The sequence below is a fragment of the Oculina patagonica genome, chromosome 3 (genome assembly GCF_052425735.1).
Source record: "Oculina patagonica isolate OP01 chromosome 3, crgOcupat, whole genome shotgun sequence".
Classification (NCBI taxonomy): Eukaryota; Metazoa; Cnidaria; class Anthozoa; order Scleractinia; family Oculinidae; genus Oculina; species Oculina patagonica.
In genome coordinates this window covers 7,987,290-8,013,771 of record NC_135760.1, presented here as the reverse complement: position 1 = coordinate 8,013,771, position 26,482 = coordinate 7,987,290, and the positions used below count along the sequence as shown (strand labels likewise).

Below are 26,482 nucleotides of genomic sequence, written 5' to 3'. Positions count from 1 at the left end.
TATCTTCTCGATCACCCCTCTTATAAAAATCCGAAAATTTACCAGTAGTTCAACGAAGACACTTGTTCCCTCAGCGACGGCTGAGTACGAAAAATCTTCGGTTTGTGTAGCACAAAGTGACCAGCAGTATACTAAAAAAAGCAGACACACAACACAGCTCCAATGAAAAGTACGAGATTTTATTACATGGTTTATACACGTATGATAAAAAAAATTGTACACGTGTTACTTGCTTTGGCTGACGATCGCCTGTTGTCTGTACGCAATGAAAAAAAAGTAAGAAAGAAGCCCACATGAAGTTAAAAACGCTGCTGAAATTCATTCCTATTTTACTCTGTGATTTAGGGGTTTTTTAACTGTTTTGCGTTTGCGACGCTTAAGTGTTGGTTTGGAATACTTGTGCTAGGTAATCTAGCCAATCAGAACAAACCTATCACTTTGTGAGCCAATTAGGCGCAAACTAAAATAAGCGTAAATTGGGTTCTCAAATTTTCCCGCGCCTGGCACCCGTTGCAAAGCTTTCTGCAAGCTCTGATTGGTTCGTTCGCGAACACTCAACAGCAAGCCACAACTAGTAATAAAAGTACTTGCTGTATCGTTTGTTTTGATGACAGCCGTCCTTTAAAAACAATAACCACGTTTGGTTAAGTCGCTTCAAACTTAGTACTGCATATAATCTAATGTCCACTTTGTTAACTTTGTTCCACATTTCAATACACGACCAACATCTTCCCGCTCAACCTGGAACACGGTTTCATGCATGCCACTAAATCAGCCACCAGAAGTCAGAATAAAACTGAGAACCTAAAACTTCACAAACTAAGTAATGCCCTGGCAAAGAACGAGGTCATAAACACCACCCAAGTATAATTGCCTAATCTGTTCACATCTCAATTCGTGAAGCTAAATGTGCTTTCAGTTCAGTTTTAGTTGGAATTCCTCGCTGATCGAAACCATCTGCTGCACGACAACCGTTGAAATCTTCACCACATCTTGCCAGCAGAAGCATTAGTGCTTTACTTTCTTAATTTTCTTTCCCGGCGGCGCCCATCTCAGAAGAGACGTGTCCACTGACAGTACTGGTTTGCGGTAGTGCGCACTCTTGACATGCTCCTCGACAAGTTTGGGTGTGACGCATATCACGTGCTGACCCTTCCAGTATTTCACCATGTTTAATGACTGCAGCGTGTTGATAATGTCCTCTTGTGTTATACTCGTCATGTTGCTGGTGAGAAAAGACAAAAGAAACGTTTATTGAAAGTTGCAAGTTGCAACGAGCAAACTGTCAATCAATGTTGGAACATTGCGCCGCAACATTGCAAATTCCCATCAAAAGAACGTCCGGTTTGACTGTGGGTTCTCGGCAAAACTTTGGTGTTCCTCCGAGACAGCGTTCATTAGAATCGTTATTCCCTGTCTCCCGTAAATTTAACAACGGAAAACATGCTCTCTTCACCCACCTGAGATCCTTAATGGAAAGCGTCCCTCTGAAGTTACGCAGTATATCTAATAGAATCCACGACCAGTAGCTTCTGTAGCTTAACTTGCCGAGATCTGATAGAGGTTTTTCTGGAGATCCAACTGTCTGCTCTATTTTAGACAGCTCGTAGCCTGGCAAAGCAAAAAAGTAAAATTGGAGACAAACTACCAATCAACTACAATATTAGACTTGCCACAACGCAGCTTTGCCCGACAGATCCAATGCATTAAGGGAATGGGCTGTTTTGTAATCTTTGTCAAATGTACGTAGATCGTACATACAATTCTCGAGACAACAGATAGTGTGACCCTAGCGACTACCCACTACTCCTCCCTCCCCCACTCCCTGGGAATGGCTGTGCCCCAACTTGTAAACTCAGTATAGCAGTACAGTAAAAACCAGCGTGTAAGAACCTAGGGATTTAAGAACCTTCTGGCAGAAATTTGCTTTTTTAATACCCCAAAATATAAGAACCTGTTTAGCCAAACTAATTCCAACAGGTTCTTATATGTGGGGTTTAACTACTTAATTTATTTTTTATTTTTTACCAAAAACCAAAAAGTACAGTACTGTATTATTGATCAATTAATGTTGTTGGACTTTTGGCAACTTGGGTACATTAATAAATATTTATAATGAAGAACAGACCAGATTTTATACTATTTTCTGATAATCAACAACAATGTTTACTCTGTAGAAATTAAGAACCTAATTAAGAACCTACTTAGCCTAAACTGTCAATAAGTACCCCCATAATACAAGAACCTGTTTTGCCAAACTCCAAAAAAAGTAGGTTCTTACACCCAGGTTTTTACTGTATATGCCGCTAGATGGGGCCTTGCAGATTTTTCACCATATTGGACTTGGTTTTGATGAAGTCTGAATGTTAGTCTAAAAATGTGACATTTTAGAGCAGTTTTCAATTGAGTGTCATAAAACCAAAACCAAAGTAATTACTCTAGCCAATCACGAAGGACACAGACAATCCAGTAAACCAATCAAAACTCAAAGCAAATACATGTAGCCGGCACAAAGCGCGGGAAAACGTGCGCGAGCGAGTCACGATTGGTTTTGGTTTTAGTTCTGATTGGCTGAGAAAGTGGCGCGAGATATTTAAGCCAATCACTAAGCGTAGCAATGCAAAAACAAAGCAAACGCAATTTACTTTCGACACTCAAATGAAAACCGCTCTAACATCTTTTAAATTTATTTTCAGTCTGGGATGCGGTTCAATTTGGTCTTAGATGGGGTAGGAAAAGAGCCATGTTACATGTACGTGTAAGACAGAGAAGGGGTTTGCCTCAGTATAGTACCCACATGTAAAGCAATAAAGATTACCCCACCCCTGTGAAACCTACAAATGTACTGTAACTCCTGAGTTTTAAGAGAAGTACACTTACTGAAAGCTATTAGGAATTTGCCGTATCCTTTTCTCTGGTATGGCGGTAATGTCAGGATGCATGCTACATTGTTTCCATCTGGTGACTCTTTCTCCTAAGAAGCAAAAAGACAAAACAAGTCGTATTAACCACAAGCCCTAATAATGAACCACTTTATGTAAGTGTTGTTGTGTTAAGCACTGCTTCGCTGGCAACTTTAACCAGTCATTCCTGACTTTTTTTGTTTTGGATGTCCCTGTGCATAGATCAGGGTCGTAACCAGGTACAGTGGAACCCCGATATAACGATATGCCAAGGGGGCAGTAAAATTATATCGTTATATCGAGGAATCGTTATATCGGGGTTCCGTCTCATACATTTTACTATTGCCGGGACATAACATATTCATCGTTATATCGGGGATATCGTTATATCGAAGATCGTTATATCGGGGTTCCACTGTATATGGGATCAGGGATCATAGCCTCGGGATCGGGATCATGGACCCGGGATCCCGGGTCACAAGTCATATGGCATGTCATGTCATGGGATCCGGATCAGCCAATCAGATGGGATCAGAATGGAATCAGGGATCAAATGTTGCCACATTTTGGGGATCAGGAATCAAAATTAAGAGCTAAAATTTGGGATCAGCGATGAAAAAATACACCTGGTTACGACCCTGCATAGATTGCTCTCCAGCAAGGTAGATTTTGTCCTGTGTGACCGTGGGTCGGGTAAGGGGGTCAGGGGCAGATTCAGAAAATCCAGAAAGAGGAGGCCAAAGTAATAGTGGTGAAGGCACAAGTCCCCCCCCCCCAAGAAAAATGAACTTTGTGGAGATGTTACTCACAGTATGCTGATTGCATAATTTTCCACTCAAAAGACCGTTGGTTTCAAAAATTTCTTTAAAATACAAATCTGCCCTTGGGGGCTGCTCACAGGGGGGGGGGGGGTCTTCTGGGCAGGATTTTATGAATTATAGTAATATTAAAGTCGTATTTACCTTTGAGAAATATCCAACAAGATGTGCCCCTTCTCTGTCCACTTCCGTTAATAAGTAAAACAAAAAAGGTTCCACATCAAAGTACAAAGTCTTGTGGTCCAGGAATAATTTTGCAAGCAGACAAATGTTCTGACAGTATAACTGCAATGACAAGATTTGGAAAACGATACAGCCTATGAGAATGTAAAAAGCAACAAACTGTACAAGTAAAACATGCAAGGAAAAGAATCAACTTCAACTGACAAGGGAGCACATGTTGCATAAAATACAGTGATAGAGCTGTGAGAATCCATAAATTTAATGGCAAATCAAAGAAAGTAATGATATATATTTTTCAATTGTACCTTATTTTCCTTTCCATCCACTTCATAAACTGATATTGTTCCTTTGCGATAGATTTCCTTTCCAGGAGGCTGCCGCATTGTGCACTTTCCCTGCAGGAAAATGTTGGAAGACAAAACTTAACATTATGTGAGACTCGGAGCTAGCACCAAATAAACCTTTTAAGTATTTAGTAAACCTTGTGCTTAAGATACTCCCAACCCGAACAAGGAAGAGTTCGGGTTCAGTTCAATGGTCTGGGGCAGGATGAAAAACCGGTCAGACAACTGGCCTAGTCATCATATACAGTCAACTCTTGTTATAGCGGACACGCTCGGGGCGTCATTTTGTGTCCGTTATAGCGAGGGTCCGTAATAGCGGGAGTCATTTCCAGTCAAACGTCTTTTGCCGGGGATCTGAATTTTGTCTGTAATAGCGAGTGTCCGCAATAGCGGGGTGTCCGCAAGGCGAGAGTTGACTGTACAGAGATCAAACCTTTAAGGAAGACTTCTGTTCACCCCAAAAGATCAACTGCTCTCCAAAACTATCATCAGTGCAGATAAAGAGAAAACAGTGTTACCAGTGGTATTACTTTAGACAGCCCCAGTGAAACAGCACTTGGAAGACAAAAAGGACTGTCCAAAATAAACATGGTCAACAAATGTGCACTGTCATGGTAGCCAGCAGCAATCCTGGCCGAAACTCTTGAGACAATAACTGAAACACGACAGTAAATTACACCCTACACCAATTCAGAGTGTATTTAATTCCCCCCTCTCCCCTATTCAATGTTGTTTTTTAACGAAAACGTTTCTCGGCAGACATACTTTAGCAAATGTTAGCAAAAGCGAATGTCAACATTGAATGGGGGGGAGGGGTGAGGACTGTTTTCATTTCTCATATTGCAATGGCTGTAATCACTGCGATAAAACATTGAAAAGAAAAGTTGTCTCAACAGGTTTCGTCCGGGATTGAGGCCTGCAGACTGAAAGCAGTGCCATCCCTTACCAGATGGCTTCTTCACACAGGGCACAAAGAGGAATGTAACGAGGCTAGTGACTGTATGCAATATTCACTTTACACTTTTCAATAAAATGTGGGTTATGATTGGTAGATTTCAATCCATTTTACTTGTTTGTTTCTTTATTCAAAGTCAGTTGATTTTAATCATAATTATGACTGATTTTAGTCAATAGACAAAAGTGGTTCAAAACCTTACCAAGTGTTCTTTGTATGTTTTCTCAAACTTCATGTACTTGATGCAATATTCACAGATCCACAGTTTGCACTGTTTGCCGTACTCCTCAGGAAAAGGTGAAAAGTACCACGCATCTATCTCGTATTTGCCATACTGGATTTTATCTACAAACTTTATCTTCGTAATCTAGAATTGACAAACAAATAATGAGAGCATTAATCAAATAGGAGATGTTATAATCGGTTAGTGATGCAGATAAAGCCTTTATTGAAAAAAAAAAATTGACTTTTCGACACACCGACCCTTACAGTGTTATGTAAAACTACTTCTTATTTGTGCATTTATTTTTTGCCAGTCATGTGCACATTATGTACAAGTATGCATATATACATGTATATTGTTGTTCAACTTGACCGTTGGTAAAAATTGGTATTTTTTATGATTATAATGAAAATCAAACAAAGGAAAAAACACACCTTACCAAGGGTGAAATTGAACCACAACATATACACAAAGCACAACACTTTCACTGTTTGTAAATCTAACAGTGTGGGAACCTATCTTGAGATAGCTGATAGCTTGCAATGACACCACGGTGGAAAAGGAATGTGCTGAGCTGGGACTAACATCGTGGGCTGCAGCAGCATCTGTGGCCAAGAATAGGAACAGATGGCAAGCATTGATGTCCGGCCCTATCGGCCACCCGGGGGCAAGGAACTGAGAGAGCGATGACACCACTCAAGAATGTTAAAACAACAATATTTATCTTATACATTCAGAGTTACACTTACAGCTTCATGTTCTTTCTCTAATGCTGCCGTTGTGGGATCCATTTCAGCATAGGTCTGCAAAAAAAGAAAAAAAGTCATTGTATAAAATTAATGTAAGGCGACTGTCAAATTTTATCTTCTTTAATTATCACAAGTACATTGGGAACTGTGTGGAACCGCACTTTTTTTGCTAAATTAATGCAGATGAAAGTGTAACTTCGCCTTTGATAATACGAGCTGATCTTCATCCAATTGTCTTTCTTTTAGATATTGCTAAATAAGAGGAACTTCGATTGCCTTCTTTGTATTTTTCAGGCCTCGAAGACAAATCCAACCACTCTTCTATATCTTAGGAAGACTAGCTGCCATTTTTCTCAGAAGTGGACATAAGCATGAGCAGAATATTATTTGCAGCAAAATCACTGTCAGATGCTTATGCGCATGAGCTGACCATTATTTATAGGCAGTTATTTGCAGATCATGTGGTGGGCTCTCGGCCAATGAAAGGGAAGGAAAAATGCATTAAATGATAATATTGACTAAATGTACCTTGAATGCCTTTATACTAACATAGCTTTCAGCCAGTAGCCGATTCCCTCTATAGCGCGCGCCTGCAGGGAATCACGGTAGTTGTATTCATCAAATCTTGCGCGAGACTCAGCAACGATGCACGTTGCTGAGTCTCGCGCAAGATTTGATGAATACAACTACCGTGATTCCCTGCAGGCGCGCGCTATAGAGGGAATCGGCTGTTGGAGGCTACATTCTAGTTTTCCTATTAATTACCTTTTGAACATGGTTGATCTCATCATGTTTACGTTTCTGGTTTCTTGTCAGTTTTCTTTCCGGGCCCTCAATGTCAACTTTCTCCTCTATAATAGGAACATGCTCACTGACATCCCTATGTTGAAGATCAACTCTTTCCATCGGTACCCACTCATCCAAACGTCTGTTAACTAAAACCAAAAAAAAGAGAGAACCTTCATTGTTGCAATGTGTAAATCAGCCTGAGGCTGGAAATAACAGCTGCATGGTCACCGATCAAGATGTCCAGCCAAATAAATTTTAGCTTGGTCGTATCTCGTTTCTGGCTGGTCAAATATAACATAAAATAAGAATTTTATCACTTTTGCGATGTGTTATGGTTTGGGAATTGTATTAACTTTGGGTATTTGTTGTGCAGCGAACTTTCTTCTGTACCAATAACTATTATGACAGATGTTGTTATTGAACAATCGGAAAAAAAAGTGGGCAATCATTCTGAACAAGAGTTCAACATCCAAACGTCTGTTAACTAAAACCAAAAAAAAGAAAACCTTCATTGTTGCAATGTGTAAATCAGCCTCAGGCTGGAAATAACAGCTGCATGGTCACCGATCAAGATGTCCGGCCAAATAAATTTTAGCTTGGTCGTATCTCGTTTCTGGCTGGTCAAATATAACATAAAATAAGAATTTTATCACTTTTGCGATGTGTTATGGTTTGGGAATTGTATTAACTTTGGGTATTTGTTGTACAGCGAACTTTCTTCTGTACCAATAACTATTATTATCAATACACGCGGCCAAATTGAAAACCGCCCTATTGAAAACACGCGCTTTGCGGGCCGCAAATGTCTCCTAGTGGGCCGTTAATGAATTAACGGCCCTGCAGCTGATTGGTTCTCGGTTCATCATCCGATTAATTTTAACCAATCAGCGTCGCTGACGCGGGAAAACCATTCAGGTGCGTACGCGTACAGCAAGTTTGAAGTTACGCAGCCTCGAACAGTTTCTCGCGAAGCAAATTATTGTGTTCGGAAAGAAAACTCAAAGTCTATTTGTTGTAAATGGGACAAAATGCAGCCAAAAATCGGATTTAAGCAAATGCACAAGGCGAAGAGACAGAGAGCAACTTCTTGTTGTCTTGCGAGAAACGAAACATCGTTCACTTGAATTGTATTTCCGGTCGAACTAATTTAGCTAAAGCAGTTGCAGGAATTTTACGCCGAAGCTCAATCGGAAAATGTAAGTTTGTAGAGTATTATTATCCATGAATCAACCCATTACTTAATTATTATTTTCAGAGACACCGCAGTTAGCTCTTTTATACTACAACTGCACAATAAGACATAGGCCTCAGTAGTATCGTGTAAAATTTTCATTTTGCGACGAAGTACTTGTGTTATTGAATCGAAAAAGTTAACTTTATTAAATCACCTGATTTAAATGCATTTGTTACCTATCTGGATGTTATTTGGCCTTGTATATTGATAATAATGATAATAAAATGACTTTTTTCGGGAATATTGTTTATTTGCCCCCTTGTAGTGTCATTTGTGGCCCTTGCGCTTCGCGCTCGGGCCACAAATGAATCTACGCGGGCGCAAATAAACAATATTCCCTCAAAAAGTCATTTTATTCCCTTATTATGACAGATGTTGTTATTGAACAATCCGAAAAAATACCAGTGTGGGCAATCATTCTGATCTCATAGAAACACAGAACACAATGATAATTATACTAACACAGTAGAATCTTAATTTTTTTAAGCCCTCATTTTAGCTCCGGATAACTCCAACTAAAAGTAATTTCCCTTGGAATTGCTGCCAGTGTCTCAAGCGCTCCTATTTCTTGAACAAATTTTTGCATCATGGATTGCACTGTATTATTATATTAAAGATGAACTCCAGTCCGTACTGCACAATCTCGGCTGCAATGTTTATGTGAGCCTCACCGGAGGAATGTTTACAAGCAAAACTGAAAATTCCGTGACAAACTTACCTTTTTCTTCATTATTAGCACCAGATATCATTGCAGAACAAATAATAACGAGTAGAAGAACCTTGACGCTATTTCAAACCGACGTTTCAGCTCATCGGGAATTCTTGAACGAAACGAACCGTAATGGCGGACTAAAAAACTTCATGTATGCTGTCACCGAAGTGTAACCTTTCAACGAGGGGGGCAAAGGGTTTATGCGTGACACGTGAAAAGGGCAAAAATTAGTCCGTGACGCGTGAAAATAGGGCAAAAATTAGACTGTGACGCGTGAAAAATAGTTAGAAAAGAAACGTGATCCGTGAATTCTGCTGTTTCAAGTATACGTGACACGTGAATTTGGTTAAAACTTGTGCGTGAAACGGGATCACGAACCCCCCTTTGGTACCCTCTTCAACGAATTCAAAACAAAAACAAAAACAAACCCCCGAGTCTGCGCAGTACAGACTGGAAATCAGCTTTGAATATATGGTATACATATTATATTGCAAATGGACTTGCATGTTAGAGTTCAACACATCTGTTTACTGGTTTTGGATTGAATATTATTTTATTAATAGATAAGCTTGATTTTTATTTGCCTTTGTTTCATGTTAACAGTATTAGACAAAGGGATTAATAAAAAATCATCAAGCCAAGTTTAACTCTTTCTTGTCACGCACGGCCATTTACCGGTCCTTTTGGACTGGTAACGCGAAAATTCCTAGAAAATTTGCCTTACTTCCGTTTTCCTCCAAATTTGGAGAACAGGAAGCTGATATAATTAGCCAATTACAGAGCGATTTTGAGCCAAGACACTTGAATGTGCCTTACATGACCAATTTTTCCAAGCGTGACACGTGTTTGTTTAAAAATTCCATCATGGCGGCCGAAGTGGAATGAAGTTAAAACAGCTTTTAAAAGGCGGTGAAGATGTTTTTTGAGGAGGAAGTTGATCCAGAAGGTTTTTCAAGTCTCAAACAAAGTTATTTGGACAGTTAGCTTGAAATTCGAAGCAAAAAATTGAGGTAAATGATCTTTTATTTTGCTTCGCACATGTTTGTGTCTGTTCGCGATTTAAGCACATGGTCTGCAAAATGCGACAAAAAGCCGTTCGGATCGCCGTTTTTTTATGTTAAGAAACTCGCCTTTATCATGAACAACTTGTCCTTTGTCGAATTTGGGAATGTAAAGCTCAATTTCTTTGATAATCACTCGTTTTGAAGGGATTATGCAGTCGTGAATAGCCGCACGTAACTTGAGCTCTGATAAGTCATTGCCATGGAAACTGAAATGCGATCCTTCTGTTTACGTAAGGAAAAAAAATAATAATTAATTCCCTGTTTGGAATTTTTTCATCCGGTTTTCGGGAGCAATTTTGTCTTAGAACACGGAAAATGATTACTTGGACCTTAAAATTTACCCCGTGGAGCGTTTTTGCACTATTTCAGTTTTGCCTAAATTTTGTGACTTATTTTTACTGATTTTTTGTGATTCAAAATTTTTTTGAAACGTTTTAAGTATGCATGAAGGAGTTTATATTTTTCCTAGAAAGCATATTTTGTGCCCTTTCAAATGAGATATTGGAGATTTTATAGCTGTAAATACTTTTGGAGTTATTAAATAAAACGTGCGGCATGGTCAATTTTGTATTATTTTTGTTGTGACAACAATGAGTTAACAAATCAAACCAAAACAAGTTTTCAACCATGATAATTTATGTGTATAAACATCAAAAACAACCTCAATATCTGAGCAATATAGCCTTACAAAAATCCAAAATTACTTATTGTTTACCCAAAATCCTTAACCTAAATTTTCCTGGGTAGATAATTCTGTAAAATGCATGACATCATTTAGTACAAAATTAACATTTGAAGCTTTAATATCCACATACAAATATTATTCTCCTGACTGATCTCCATGCATTTTCTTATTAAAGTTCTAGTTGGGAGAATTTGTTTAAAACAATTTCCCTTTGGTGATCATTTTATTGATTCCCACAAGCTTTTCTCTTGATTAAGAGTTGAAATTCTTAAGAGAAATTTGATGTTGGTCTCTCTGGGGACCTAAATGGATAATTAGATTATGATCCTGACATCCATCATGCCTTCTTTGAGTATGACGTCAAATTAAATTGCCATATCAGATTGTGTACAATCGAATTTCTTTCTTTTGCACCGCGTTCGTTGAACAAGCACAATCACCTAAGGCCGGATAAATTCATGATTTCGTTAATGCACAGGTTTTGAAACTACATTGGCGGCGGCTCATCGAATTTCTGGACATGTTTTTGAGCGAAAATTCGAAGAACCTCTTTTACAGCTTGAAAGTGAAAGACTTAGGCAACTTACATCCGTGATAATGTACATAATATTCCGATTTTCCATCCTCCACCGGCCTAATGTGTATAATTTCAGCAGGATCTGTAAAGAAAAGCGAAAACATCAACGAAGAACCAACGATACGTACGAAGAAAACGACAAAAAGAATGACTCATCAAAATTTGCCGTACGCCATTGTTGATCCGTCGGTCGCTGCACTAAACACTGTCTTTCTGCATCTAATACCGCAACCTCCGACGTCCTTCGAGTCTTGGAGCTTTTCTCATCCAATTTTTTCGGTTTTGAGCCAGGGTCGCGCTTTTCTTCGCCAGTTTCAAGGCCATCTTTCTTGATTTCTCCGTTGACACCCGGCATGATGTTGTCCGAGTCCATGTGGCGGGAAGTTGATCCCGTCATGCTTAGCGTTCGAACGCTACGCAGCCGTCATTTTGAATCGTCACGCAACGCCGAGTGGAAAAGAGCATTGCGTGACCCAAGTAACAAATTCAAAGCAGATTATAAATAACAAAAGAAACACCAGCAAAAGAAACAATATATGTAACACAATTATGTTTGCTTATATAACCTCTCCCCTACTGCATTTTCACCGCATGGACGACATTCACAACCTTTGCTCCCACTCGCGCCCAGCTTCCCTCGTCTCTGCTCCCGAAACTTCTCCTCAGCAGACTTCAAAACAAAGCAGCTTTAATTTCCGTCGTCAGGAAACCTGATACTTATAACAGCCATTTCTTTAACATAATGCAAGTCTCCAGGTGCGACCTCATCAAACTCGGAACGAAAACAAACCATCTTTAAAAAGGTGAGAATATTTTAAATATTTGCTAAAAACATAGCTTTTTGTATCCTTCATTGTAGAATTTTCTTTCCAAGCATCTAAAAATCTTCTTATTTGATTAAAGTGCATAATCAGTGAACGCTTTCGGCAATTCTACTTTTCAATAAAACCTTGATCTAGAAACTGCAAAACTCTACGAAAATTAACTTTTTGAATTGTGATTTACACGCAACACGAAAAAACGACACCTTTTTTGTCGATTTCACTTGTGTTTAAAAAAACCTGAAATAAGTGCCAGTTTTTTCAGATAAAGTGGACTATTTTTTAGGATTTCTCTCGGGTATTGCTTAAGTCGATATTCTCAAGTTATTTTTAGAATTCCCTTATCGCGAAAAATTCAAAACGAGAAATTTCTCGAGTTTTTTCAGCTTTTCGCTGTTCACATCAAAGCAAAAAAATGTCAAGATTAAGGTTTTATTGAAAAGTAGAATTGCCGAAAGCGTTCACTGATTGTGCATGCAATTTTTTTTATCAGCACGCGTCAAAGTAAGTTTTACCAACACGTATAAGTTCTGTTATTATGCAAAAATGAACAGATGGCTTAGGTACAAAAGTTGAGTGTTAAGTCAATAAAAACCAAAACTTTGACAAACAAGTAATCAGTGGAACAGCTTAGTGTCGCTGTTTTCATTAATAGATACAGTTTAAAACAAAATAAACTCAGTGAAAGCCAGACTGAACTTCCTTGTTGTGCTACTGACTGCGACGAGCATTTTTGCACCATTTTTGCCTGTTTGTCTACAGCAATATCAATCGCTAAGCAGCTGCCTTTAGAACATTATTTGTGCTTTCGTCCACCTGTTTTATAAGAGTTAATAAAGACAGCATTAATAATGTCCTCTCAAAGGTCATTTCCTTTAGTTTATTTGATGGCAAAATTTTCGAAAAATTGCTCGCCATATTGTAGAAATATTCAAGTAAACGACCAGTGGCACCATTTTTCCTGTTCTCTATAGCAATATCAATCGCTAAGCAGCTGCCTTTAGAACATTATTTGTGCTTTCGTCCACCTGAGTTAATAAAGACAGCCTTAATAATGTCCTCTCAAAGGTCATTTCCTTTAGTTTATTTGATGGCAAAATTTTCGAAAAATTTGCTCAAGCCATATTGGAGAAATATTCAAGTATAAAACGGCCAGTGGCAACAGATTTGCTTGGTTTGAACTCGCAAGCAGTATTTCACGCCACAGAAAGAATAAATTACTGATTTGTTGGTTTTGCTTAAAAAGAAATCCTCTTTTTTACGTTGTGTGATATTTGAGGCTCTCCAAGGGGTTTCTTTCAAGGAACATGGGGAACGGGGAACAAATGGAAATTTAAACTGAGAGCACGGGAACAAGAGCACATTTAAGGAAACAGGGAACACCAAAATCAAAGAAATGTACTTATACTCAAGGTACACGGGAACACAAGGAAAATTTTGTTGGGAACAATTTAACATGGACCCCCCCCCCCCCCCCGGGAGGTCCTCATATTTCTGCAAAAAGAATAGTTGATAAACTGATCAAAAATATTATAGAAAAATGTTATACGCATATTCAGGTACTGTAAAAACGCAAACGGTCGAGCCTCGACTGACGAACATCGGCCGTAAAATCATTACCAGTTGTCAGTGCAGTATTTGCAACACTTCTGTGTTAAGAGCATGCACTCCAGTTAGCCCCTTTCAGTATTGCAATTGTAATGAACAAAAATAATCAAAGTCGACCTTTGTTTTGCATAGTAAAGGTTAGTTTTGTATCAAAATAAACTGAAGAGTACGTTTCCCATATAAGAATAGACCTCGGTCTAATGCCGGCCCGCTAGAGCAATACTAAGGTCTCTTTTTTAACCAAGAACGTATGATGCGCCCTAACCCTTAATATTTTAGAATAAAACTGATCAATAACAAATGTCATCTTACTTCGTTACATACATTTCCTTTAATCAACTTGGGAGAAATTAGATTTTTGTCATAAGAGAATTTTGTCCTTATATGGTCAGATTCTTCATTCGTACCGCCTGACAACTTGAAACTACAGTAAAAGAGATATAGAGATGTATTCACTATTAGCAGAGCCTTCTTTCATGAAAAGGCGAACAAGGAGGTTGAATTATAACTGGCATGCAATAATTGCAAGTTTTACCCAAGTTATTTATTAATATATACTGCAAATTGTTGACAACCGGAGATCTGCCAAGTGTGAACACGTGAAAGGATTATTACGTATGTACACAAAGGTGACAAGGTCCCAATTTATTCACGAAATTTTGCATAGTACGCTTTTAAAACAATAGCTTATGATAAATTCTGCCTATAGCCTGATATCGATGCCTTAGAAACGCGAATGATGTTTTGATTTGATTTGATCCCTGGCAAAAAAGGATTATTGACAGTGTCACCGAGGTTTTCACAGCTTGAGTGGGTCCGTTCCATCCTCTTGCATCCAAGTGAGTACCTCTTGCCTATCTAAAGCTAAAATCGTGCGTTATTTAGTGACTTAAATAATTATTGGACCTTTTATGTGAGACATATGTTAGGGAAAGTTCTGCGCAAAAGGAAATGTATCTCTCTTGCGTTTTCCTTCATGAAAAGGTTGAAAACAGAGGGACTCCATTTAGCTCTTGTTACATGCAGTGACAGAAAATAGAAGCCATGCATTTTTATAAGGTAATTATAATTATTGCTAAGGTACTAGCCGCTCTCATGAACAATCCTGACCAGTACTCCGGATGCGAAATTAAAATAACTGGTATTACAAAATTTCTCTGAAATGTAGCCTTCAAAAGCAAATGAATGAAACAAGTCGAATCTGCCTGCATTCGCACGCTACAAAAAAAATACAAAGCCCAGATCGAAAAAAATTGGTTTGGTTTCTGGCCTTGAAAGTCTGTAATTTTGAATTGCCTTTTTCTTACCATAATTTTAATTTTGAAGTTCCAACTTTGAGGCCTTCCAAGGGGTTTTTTCATTTGCGTGATTAGTGAAAATCAAGACGGAGTTTGCATTTTGTTTACTTCGTACCATCCAAATATGAGGGGTGGGGGGGGGGTGGTGGGTAAGGACTTCGAGAGATAGGAAGGGAAGGGAGGGTGTTATTCCGGGCGCAAAGTACAAGCTCTAGGGGAAAAGTAAGCAGGACCACGATTGGTTATTCATTCAGTCTGCTACCATAGCCATTATGTATTAAAACAAAAACAAAATAAAAACGGTATGGTATGATGTATTATTTAAAATTACTGAGCGATTTTTTACGGTTAACATATTTTACGGCTAACGGTTAAATTTTTCCAATTTTTACGCCTAACGGCTAAATTTTGGCCGTTTTACGGCTAACGGTTAACCCCATTGAGACCCTCTGGTATGGTATTAAAACAAAAGGCAAAACGCTCTGGTATTGAAACAAAAATGCAAACGCGCTGGTCACCACCAAACTTTTAACACGTATATGTTACGTTAAACAGTACAGCTTGAAAAAATCACAGTTAAGCCGGATTCTCACACAGCAATCGTGTCAAAACAGTATTTTATAAGCATTTTTTTTTTTTTTTATGACGGAATTGCTGAAACAAGAACGTCTACGTGGCTTAATTTGCTGGAAGCTAGGGAAATGTTTTGCTTCCTGGGTGAATAAACAAGGAAACAATGTTAGGGGGACCGTTCCGGGAACAAAGTGTTACGCGTGCCAGGGCTTCTAGCATGCGCACAAACTAGTCAGCATATTGCTTCCATTATTGTGGTAAAACTGGGCAACATATGTTTCAGGGTCTGTTTATATGGAGGAGAGTTGTCCCGAGTTGTCCCTGGTAGGAGGGTTACCCTTCATACCGAGCCACCCCGGGCGAGAGAACTTTTCATACGTTTCTTTATAAATAGCTTCGAACTGTTTATATGAGAAATTGCAAAGTTGGCTCGGGGGCAGGGTGACCCTGGGTAGAGGGTCACTCGCTTTGAAGGTGGGGTGACCCTGGGGAGCGAGCCAACTTTTTTTCATATAAACAGTTTGGTTATTTTTGCCTCGCCTACTAGGGACAAGTTGACACATACGGAGCATGCGCAAACGCTAAAATCAGCAAAAACTAAATTGTAGATAAATTGAAATCAAAGTCGGTGGTAAATTAGTCTAGAAAATGGTCTTGTTCGACGATGTTTTAAAACAACTCAAAACAACTCTCGCCAGTCTTTTGAACCGAGAGTGCCAAGTTTTGGCTCGGTTAACCGCAGGGACAACTTTTTCATATAAACGCTTGTTAAAGGATTGCTCGGAGGAGAGGGTAACACTCCTACCAGGGACAACTCTCTTCCATATAATCAGGCCCTCAGAAGCAAAATTTGTGTCCGAGAAACAAAAATGTTTTTGACTTGAGGTAGAAACAGTTTTTGTTTCCAAGAAGCAAAATGTGTTTCCTCCAGGAGCCTCCTGTTCTGCAACATATGTTTCCCGCGTGGCTTAACTAGGAAACATTTACCTCGGAAACAATTATCATGGCTAGCTCTACTTTCCTAATTTAGTTATTTTTATTGCGGCTGCAGTTAGACTGGTTCTGTAATTACTGTGGTTTTAAGCTAACAAAAGTCACTGGGCTCAGTCAAATTCAATCTGCAATCACACTCAGTGAAGGCTTCAGTCTTCAACTATACCTCTTTTAATTTATTTTTGTCTATTCCTTTTTTGTGACTGAGCTCGCTAAATCTAGCATTTACTTAGCGACACCGGGGAAAAAGCGGGGGAAAAAATGGGGAAATTGTTTTCTGTGAATTTAACTTGCAAATAAATAACATCTTCTGTCTATTCAGTTGTGGTTTGTCTCCAACTGTGTTTGTCTGGTACTAGCCTTAGCTTCGCCTAAATACTGCATCTGCCAATTCCACTTCAAACTCTAAACACCGGCAGTATCGTACTTTAATGGACATACGTGAACGCGTCTTCCTAAAAGGAATTTGAATTTTTCAGGTACACAAAAATAAGACCAATTAGTTAACATGTTCATCGTTTTAGCAAACTATCTCTGCTATAGTTGAGGTCATTTTCTCAAACATATACCATAATGAATGATATCTTTAATTTTAAATGCACTGGAGGTCTAAAAACTCTTAAAATGCCGACGCAGGACTTTCCGAGCCAGTTCGTGGCTTTTCAGAAAGAAAATGATTCAACCAACGCCAGCTAATTTTCGTCAGTGTAACTCAGTCAAATTATTTTCAGACTGTTCACAGCCTCGCAGTTCACAGTTCACAGTTCACAGTCTAAATTATTTACTGATAAAGTTTTGGAACAGGTATTTTAGAAACAGTTTGAATACCGGTATTTACTTAAAATGGGTCCTTATAATCGTATTTCCATCATGTTTTTTGTCCGTTACTGTAAATAGCTACAGGAGATTTTAATTAAGTTAATTTACGAAATATTAAGTAAAAATGTTTTGAAAAACTAAAAAAAGAGAAACTAAAGATGTTATTAAAAAATTAGCATGTTTTGTCTATAATCATGAATTCGATTCGTTTTTCGCATTGGATATTTCTTGAGTTCAAGCCAAGTCACGCAAGCATTCTTTTTTCCTGTTAATCTCGTACCCAAGTAGCTCGATCCAAAGGAGAACATTCAGTATCGCTGTCAAAACTTCGCATTTTGGCCCCTCTGGAGGGCCCAGCAGCCTGGTGGCTTAGCAGAGCGGTCCGCTTAGCAAAGCGGTCCGCAGCAGACTGATTGGTCATTTTTTGTGTACGGTGGTGTAAAAATCGCCCCTGTGGCGGCTCCTGGCAAAAAAACTGAACATCTTTTTATCTGCCAGCTAGTGAGTTATGTGCTTGAAATTTTTGTTAATTGCTGGATCGAAGTTTGTTTGTTTGTGTATCTTGTAGTAGCAATATGCAATAGCGGGCCGGGAGGCTACTATGTCCTGCAATCGCGTGACTTGCTGCCGCTACCATCCTCGTTCCCAGGGTCTTCGTTCCCTTTGACCAGCGTCTTCAAGCCTGCGCAGAGGGGACGAAGACTCGAGGTACGAGAATGGTACCGCTACGCGGTAAGCGGGTGAAATGTTTGTGTGTGATCCGTTGCTCAAGCGTTTGACACGTGCAGCACTCACGAATAGCTGCTGTATACCGGAAACCTTTGTGACATTATGGTTATACACAGGGGATCGGGGATTGTGGCTCCTGTTATACATGGGACTGCGGAGTCCCTCTAGCCTAGCTCGTACTCGACCAGCTCGAAATGCGAATGTGTTTTCGAAAATGGCAATCACGGATATGCTTATTAAATTTGCAGATAAAATTTGTTGCATCTCTGAGTTATGTTTGTAAAACAACCGCAATTTCAGTCCCGGATGGTGAAATGTGGGTTTGTTGTGTCTCTCTGTGGGAAGTCGGGGAAGAGTGAGCGCAGGGAGCGGGGGAGGCTCCCCTCTGAGGCTGGGTTTTAGGCCACTTTTCAACTGAGCTATCAATGTATTCACATTCTACCCAGAAAAACTTCACGACCTTAGCTGATAGTTAAAAAATCGCACCGTCACACAAACATTTACAGAAAAATTTATGTCAGCCGAGAGTTTAGACTGACATGTCAGTCGTCCTCTCATCCCAAGAGTTAAAATTTTGGCTGTTTGTTTCTAGGTCAAGTGAACCGAAGACAGTGTTTTTTTTTTTCTTTTTTCATAGCTCACGTCCGCGTAGATTTTTTTTACGCTTTTATTAAAGTATTATTAAAGTAATTTATTGTTACTTCCCTTGTGTTTTTTCTAGCCGAAATCCCACTACAGGCAGGTACCCGTCGCGGTTGAATTAAAAGTCGATGAACAGGAAACCAACCTATCACCAACTCAACAACAAACCGGTTTGATCAACTATAAACAACAAGGTCCAAACCACAGGAGTGAAGTTCAATTCACGCGCCTGACTTTATCCACAAACGGGCCGGGCCCGTGGGCAGAATGACGAATTATTCCAAAGATTTCCCTTACGATTCTCGCAGATCTTGGTTCGTATGCGGATCTTCGTTCGTCGTTCAATTTATTATCTTCGGCGTACACAGTTCTGTGGGGATTTTCTTTATTGCTTTTGGGAGGGAATTTCACCGCAGCGAATCTGCTACAGGTAAATTAATCTGCTTTATTTTTAATTTTAATTGTCATGTTTGTATTCACTTTGGGGCAGTTTTTCTGGATGCTAATAGATTTCTGGATATATACCGGTAGGATTTAAAATCTCTGTAGGACAAACTAATATATTTCAAATATAACTTGACTGACCGAGAGGTTATTTCAAAGGACAACTGTAATCCAAAACATCACAGGCAAACTTCGCTTCCGATTGGTTCAGGTTTGTTTGGAAAATTCAAGAATGGTAAATAATATGCCATGTTTACCACGAACAGGGTAATGGAATATTATAACGTAAATTAATGGGATCATTCCGGTTAGAGAGCTCACTACAAACCAGTTTTGCACACATGTTTTAAGCTAGCGGACGTGATTTTTGTGGTTACTTCGTATGACATCCGGTTAATCGTATACCGGAACTCGGTAATGCTATATATAGTAGGTTCGGGTTAATTTTTTTCTTTCGATTTTTTGAAAGTTCCCTTCAAGTTATCTAATGTTATAGTACCATTTATATAATAATAGGTGAAACCTCCTAGGCGTACTGTTAGCTAGAAAGCTTTGCTAAGAAAGGCAAATGGAAAAAAGGCTATCTTCATGTGCTCCTTATCGTTATCCTTATCGTTTTCCTTATCGTTGTGTAGTGTTGCCCGGGCTCGATCGATTCCATGACAGGACAGATGAGTGGCTTGAGTTTGGATGTTGTTGCTTCTTGACTCTTTATCCTAATCGGTCCCAATAGCTGATCGTTTACCAATTTTTCTCTTTTTCTTCGCGTTGGAAGATTGCGTGACAAATCGACATGGGTGTCTCGGTTTGCAGCGCAGTGCTTGGTTGTGCGTGAAGCGAGGGCGACATTCGCGTGAAATTCTGGCCACGCGAGTTCCGCACTGGCTTCGTGAGCGTGAAAAAAGAACAAGACCCCCTTTGGCTGCTTTCCCAAGTTTTGTTTCTATTGCAAAAATATTAAAGTTTTGGGTCAATGTTGGCCATTTCTCAGTTGTTAGCCGCAGGCTAGTTTCTCGCACGTGCTTGTATCTACTTGGTGGCCTTGGACTTTGGACTAAAATTGACCCTATGGTTAAAACCTGAAAAAACATCAGGCATATCACACGACGCACAAAGAGTGGGATTTCATTTGGCGTCATAACAGTTATAGAATACCAGCAGTCAGTCTATTTCTTTTCCCATAAGAAAGACATACATGATAATAGGTCAATACAAATGTAATGTACAAAATTACCTTAAAATTAAATCAAAAGGGACCTCGGAATAGTAATTTAACAAGATTGAGACGGATACGAAAGATAAACTTGAAAAATAAAGGCCGAATTTTTAAAAATGCCCCTTCCGTGACGCGACATTTCTAAAAGCATTTCCTGTGAAATTACAGCTTACCCTGACCCGACGGGCTCAACACCAAACGTTTACAGCATACTAGACCGTTATTCTTAAACCAGTTTAGTTAAAAAAGGGTGAGTTAATAAACCTAACCTCATTTTGAAGAGACGGGGATGCTCGTCGTCTCGCTTAGGGATCAAAACAGCTTGCACCACGCCCAGATTAGTCTCCTTTTGGGTACAACTTTTTGGTTTAATTCAAAATTTCCTACGAGCATCCCCGTCCTTTTACACGGGAGTCCCCCTCCCGGGCTTTAACTGAAATTCAACGGGGATTCTATCATTCGGAGAAAATCGGAACAATACCACAGGAGAGTAATGTTTAATATCATGTTGTTTATTTGAAGGGTCGCACTTCAGGTTTTAATCCACAAACTTAACAGTTAGCACCATATATAGCATGAGCTAAAGTTTGACTGTGAAAGTCCTATATCTTGTTTTTAGACACACGTCTTTATTATTAGTGCCATTAGCTTACCTTTTGACCTACTAAATAGCTTGAAAATTGGATATGTATCACCATCTCACAGTGGGTCAGGATGAGGGTGATATCCGCGGTCCTTTTGAGCTAATGTTGTTTTAACGTCAGCGCACGTGTGGCTGCTGCATGCGATCTGTGTAGGCGACCAGACGAGTACCTCTGTATTGTTAAACCGTATCTACCGAAGGCAGAGTTGCTATTCGTTGTTATCGCTGCTCGTTCAAAGAAGATAAAATGCAAGCAAAAGCCGAAATGGCGGTCACGACTTGCTTCGTGTCGATTCGATGCCGATCTCCCTTCCGATTACCATCGTGATATTTCCTGTATTGTGCAAGGCTGATGGATTCAAAAATATTTAACTGAATAGCAAAGAAAACTTGCCCCGGTATATGTGTTCTCCAACATGGAGGCGAACAAATTCTAGGAACAAACTAAACTAATTATTAGTAGTCAAGGGAAAAAGGAATAGACATCTCTCTTCTGTCTAAGGGCACTTTTCATTTAACAGTCGGAACTGGTCGGCCGGATCTGTGGTTTTGAATGTGAAATGGGCATTTTCCACGAGATTTTTCCACAAGTCCACCACAACAATGTAAAATATTTAGGCACTGACTGATATGACAGGACAAATATGACTAACAACGGAATTCTGTTCTCCAATAAACCGGTCTGGCCGACCATTTCTTACTAATGGAAAGCGCCCTAAGAGTGAATGAAGCAGGATATCGCAAGTACTTTTAATAAACCACTTTTAGACGGCATTACAAGCAACAGCAAATCATGAAATTTATTTCATTTTCAGCATGGGTAGGCTCGCTGGCGTTTGGTGTCATGTTTTTCCTAGGACCTCTAACCACCGCGCTGTGCGAACACTTGGGATGCCGGGTAGTCACGTGCGTCGGAGGCGTTCTCTCATTCGTGGGTCTTCTATCGACATCATTCGTCACCAACTTCACTTTGTTGTACGTCACGTATGGGCTCCTCTGGGGAGCTGGGACGAGTTTTTGTTACTTCCCCTCTCTAGTCATTTTACCGTCGTATTTTAGAAACTATTTATCACTGGCTTACGGGATTGCCATTGCTGGAGCTGGATTGGGTGTTCCGCCGATGACGTGGGCCATCAATCAACTTATCGATCACTATGATTGGAGGGTAACGATGCGAATTCTTGCTGGAATGTCATTGTTAATGTGCGTTTCTAGTTTGAGTTACGGCAGACCTGACAGTGTGGTAGATCAACGTGTTCAACTGCAAAAGAGAAACCTACATAGGCAGGGAGATATTGGCATTCTTAACAAGTTTAAATTACGTTTCGTGGAATTTGTTAGTTTGAATCCCTGGAAAAATAAGGCCTTTGCGGTGTGGGCCATTTCACTGAGTTTCATCGCGTTTGGAAATTTCATACCGTTCGTCTTTTTGGTAAGTATGCAAAGTGTGATTCTCTCACGTGAGTGCAGTCGGGGGAATAAGTGTTGGTTTCGAAAAAAAAAACAAGCGCGAGCGCTCACGAGTACTTAGAAAGCAATCGCGCATACAATACGCCATATTGCTTAGCAACTTCTGGGACGAAAACCTCGGGGTCAGTCACTTCTCGGAGAAGTGATGTCGCCATCAACTGGCACTTGTTCTCCCGACTGAGTAGAGTAGTCGCGTAATTTGCGGCTCGTTGATTTTGCGTTCCGTCACTCAATTTGTACAAATATAGAGACTGCTAGCTCAGTACTCGTTGTATTACAAAAATGTTGCTGTTAAATATTCCACCAGCGGGACACACAATCAACTCTTGCAAAGCGGACACCGATAAGGAGAGAGAGGGAGTGGTGGCAGCCCAGACTAGGCCTTTCTCGATTATGCTAGCATTTTTTCGGCATTTTTTGGGAAAACGAGCATTTTTTTTCGTTTTTTCTTGAAAAAGAATTGCTAGCATTTTCTGTCATTTTTCATGACTGTTATCCAGATTTCAGCACTCAGAACACAGAAGGATAAATAATCCTAAAGTTTCACAGTTTTTATTACTTTATTTGATTATTTCTGTCTGTTTCGACTGTTTGTGCGTTGTGTTACTTGTGTTGTGTTACTTGCGTGTGTTTTTTTAATTTTTTTTTTTTAAATTATATTTTTTTTATTTCTTATTTTTATAAACAAACAATTATTAAGTTTCACCTGTTGTTGATATGAGCATATAATGTAAGAGTTCGTACGTTTTGTTTGAAATAAAACAAAGCATTCTTTGGAATTCAAGTGGCATTTTTTAAAGAAATCAGGCATTATTTTAGCATTTTTTTGGCTTTATGCGAGAATTTCTAGTAGCATTAAATGCCAGTTTTACTAGCATAATCGAGAAAGGCCAAGCCCAGACTATCTCCCTATTGCCGCCAAAAATGGCAGGCGCTTCCACTATTCAGATTCCGCTTTTGAAAGCTGTCCTCTTAGATAGATACCGTTCCGTCTTTAAGCGCTCCCTCCCCCATCCCTTCGAGAAATAGATACGAAGTCGTGCTCTTTGCCACACCCAATCACTACATTTGTAACTTCCAATAAGAAGCACAGATCACTCGGCATGAAAGGGACACTGTCACGAGCTTTACTTCAAAAATTTAAGAGCCTAAAGACGTATGGAAACCTACAAATAGTGATCTAGTTATGTTAAAGAATTACTGCGCCAGTATACTAAAGCTATAAACAAGTGATATTATTGTGATGCCATCAGGAACTTTAGATCTCAACTTGAAAAAGTCAGTCTGACCTTTTCAAGTTCTGGCCTTGTGGCCTGGAAAAACAGCTAAATACTTACAACGGCTCCCCACTACCTTCAACAACAAGTTACTTTACATCATCATCATGATGTTCTAGGCGCATTTCGTGTATGAGTGAGAGTACTTCGCCAGTTTTAGTACTTTTTACTGAAAAGCAGAAAAATGCCCGTGACAGAAAGAAAAAACAACGACTCACGAGTCATTCTTATTCCAAAATGTTCTTGATTATTTTTGCTGCAAGAGAGGAAAATTAATATGCGCAAATTAGCTTGACATCTTAATGACTCCCAGGAACTGAGAAGCCTCTCTTGTGTCTCAACAGATTAGTATTGCCAACGACATTGGTATACCCAGCTCCAAAAGTGCCTTACTCATTGGTTACCAGGCCTTCACGCAAACGGCTGCCCGAATAGCGTTCGGAAGGCTTGGGAATAGTCCCCGAATTGACAGAGTAGCATCCGTTCAAATAATAGGCCTCGTGTTGGCTGTCAACGCCACACTGTTTCCTCTAGCAAAGACTTACTTATCTTTAGTTGTATATGTTGTAGTGTTTGGTCTTTTCGATGGATGCTTAGCTGTTATGTTCGGGATGGGTACCCTGTATATTGTCGGAGAGAAACTTGTGGGGCGTGCCTTTGGGAACCTTTGTTTCGCGGCGGCCATTGGAAACGTACTGGGTCCCCCTGTGGCAGGTTAGTACAGTTTGAGTGACTTCAGAAGCTTATTACTAAGAGCGTCTCTCTCTGCGGATTCTCGTCTTAAGGTTATCAGATTAGTGAGTAGCCATAGGTTATAAAAGACTTTTTCGCGTCATTAGCCATTTTCACACTAGAGGCGGACAAATCGTCTTATGCTGGATTTCCACTGACGCGTAATTTTTTACGTGCGTGAAAAATTTAGAGACAATGTATGAACGACTTGCGTACACGTTTACGCAAGTCGTTCATACATTATCTCTAAATTTTTTCACGCACGTAAACGCACGTAAAAAATTACGGGTCAGGGGAAATCCACCTTTAGGGTGAAAACGGGACAGACACGATTTTGGACGTACAAGTCGTCTGAATTTGTCCGTCGATTTAGAAAGACGATGGCCTTTTTCACACTTCAAGTCGGACAAATCGTCTAGACGGACAAGTCGTCTGACGATTTGTTCGTCTAGAGTGAATTTAAACGACGTTTTCACGACTTGTCCGTCTAGATGACCAAGTCGTCTTTGAAAAATCGTCTTCCCAGACGGCTAAATCGCCGGACAAGTTCAGACGACTTGTACGTCCAAAATCGTGTCCGTCCTTTTACACACTAAGACGACTTGTCTGTCTCAGACAATTTGTCCGCCTCTAGTGTGAATACGGCCAATTTTTCGAGGACGACTTGGTCGTCTAAACGAACAAGTGGTCTAAAAGTCTTCAAGTTTGTTCTGTAATTTAATGTTGATCACGGCTTTCATTTTCCACAGGATTCATCTTCGATGTCTTTGGAAAATACGACATAGCATTTTACCTTTCCGGTGCTGTCATGACATTTGGAGTTTGTCTGCTCTTCCTAGTGCCATGGCTAATGCCATCGAAAACAGAACTATGTCAAGAAAAGGCTATGCTTTTAAACGAAAGTGACAAACTGGCTAAGGGATCAACTAATTACAAAAGACCGTCGAGGACAATTTACAGCTTCCCCACCGAAGCAGCTTTCTTTGCGAGGGCAGCGCATCATGACCACGTGTTACAGCGTAGCGTTTCCATGGAGTTGCTAAGCAACAGGGGTACGTCAAGTTTAATGAAGTCGGCAATGTTCCGCGCGTGGTCAGCCGCTGCCCAGTTGCACTGCACTGACTCTTTGAATGAATCGTCTGGGTATGAAAGCGATAGCAATAGGCAAAGCCCTTCTTCACAGTCCAGCGAAGTCGTGGATACGTCAGAAGAAAACAAACTTGGTTCTTTAACTATAGTAACACCAGCTATGAGCTTTGACGATCTAGAAGTAGTTGTTCAAAAAGAGAAACTTGTAAAAGAGGGATGGTATGCTAGTTCCATGGACATGTTTAGTGTAATGTTTGAAAATTTATTAGAACATGAAGTTGCTACTCCTCGAAATTCAATCATTGATAGTACAAGCAATGGAAACGACTTTATAGATGTGAGTGAAACAAGAACAACGACAAGACTTTCACAGACAGAACTTAGCCACAACTTGGAACTTTGTCAAGAAACAATTCTATAAATGGATTTTCGCAGGCGCGAAATCAATTAAATCTACGTTTTACTTCGTGCCTGTTTTAAGGCATTTTTTTTATTCTAATCAATCACGCTACGTCTTCACTTTAGGTGGAACAATTGCTACACGACTTGGACAAGTTCCTCTTTGAAGCAAAGAGAATTTGCCCAACTGTCACCGTCACTTCCTTATTACAGACGACGAATTTTCTTGGAATTATTCGCTTAATCACTTGTTTTTTTTTTCTTTAAAAAAAAACAACAGGACCTGCACACAATCCAAACCAACTTCTACATGAAACAGACGAACGTGTTTACAACTGGGAAAAGAAGTTGCAGATTACTGTTTATATAAAGTTAAGGGGGAAGAACGAATTTATAGGACAATTTTTTGGAATTATTCGCTTAGCTAGCTTTACGATTATTTGCAGGCAAATTTTTGGTAAAATTATCAACTAAGTAATTTAATTGATATTTA

At 39.6% G+C, this 26,482-nt stretch overlaps 2 protein-coding genes across 4 annotated transcripts; one reads left to right on the top strand and one right to left on the bottom strand.

Annotated features, from left to right (window-relative positions):
• Positions 1–158: 158 nt before the first annotated feature.
• Positions 159–11,648, bottom strand: LOC144646331 (histone acetyltransferase KAT8-like). Its single transcript, XM_078505884.1, has 10 exons — positions 11,408–11,648; positions 11,247–11,318; positions 6,941–7,110; positions 6,176–6,229; positions 5,406–5,570; positions 4,210–4,299; positions 3,866–4,006; positions 2,881–2,974; positions 1,461–1,611; positions 159–1,225 (listed from the first exon to the last, which is right to left on the bottom strand). The coding sequence occupies exons 1-10, from the start codon at positions 11,631–11,633 to the stop codon at positions 1,009–1,011; spliced, it is 1,380 nt and encodes a 459-aa protein (XP_078362010.1). The 5' UTR covers positions 11,634–11,648; the 3' UTR covers positions 159–1,008.
• Positions 11,594–26,268, top strand: LOC144646330 (monocarboxylate transporter 13-like). Of its 3 annotated transcripts, none has more exons than XM_078505882.1 (5): positions 11,594–12,039; positions 18,799–19,149; positions 21,838–22,454; positions 24,114–24,483; positions 25,251–26,268. In XM_078505882.1, the coding sequence occupies exons 2-5, from the start codon at positions 18,987–18,989 to the stop codon at positions 26,009–26,011; spliced, it is 1,911 nt and encodes a 636-aa protein (XP_078362008.1). In that variant the 5' UTR covers positions 11,594–12,039; positions 18,799–18,986; the 3' UTR covers positions 26,012–26,268. The 3 variants fall into 3 exon arrangements, with proteins under 3 accessions (XP_078362008.1, XP_078362007.1, XP_078362009.1); XM_078505881.1 differs by lacking the exon at positions 11,594–12,039 and adding an exon at positions 14,340–14,504; XM_078505883.1 differs by lacking the exon at positions 11,594–12,039 and adding an exon at positions 18,064–18,080.
• The last annotated feature ends 214 nt before the right edge of the window (positions 26,269–26,482 follow it).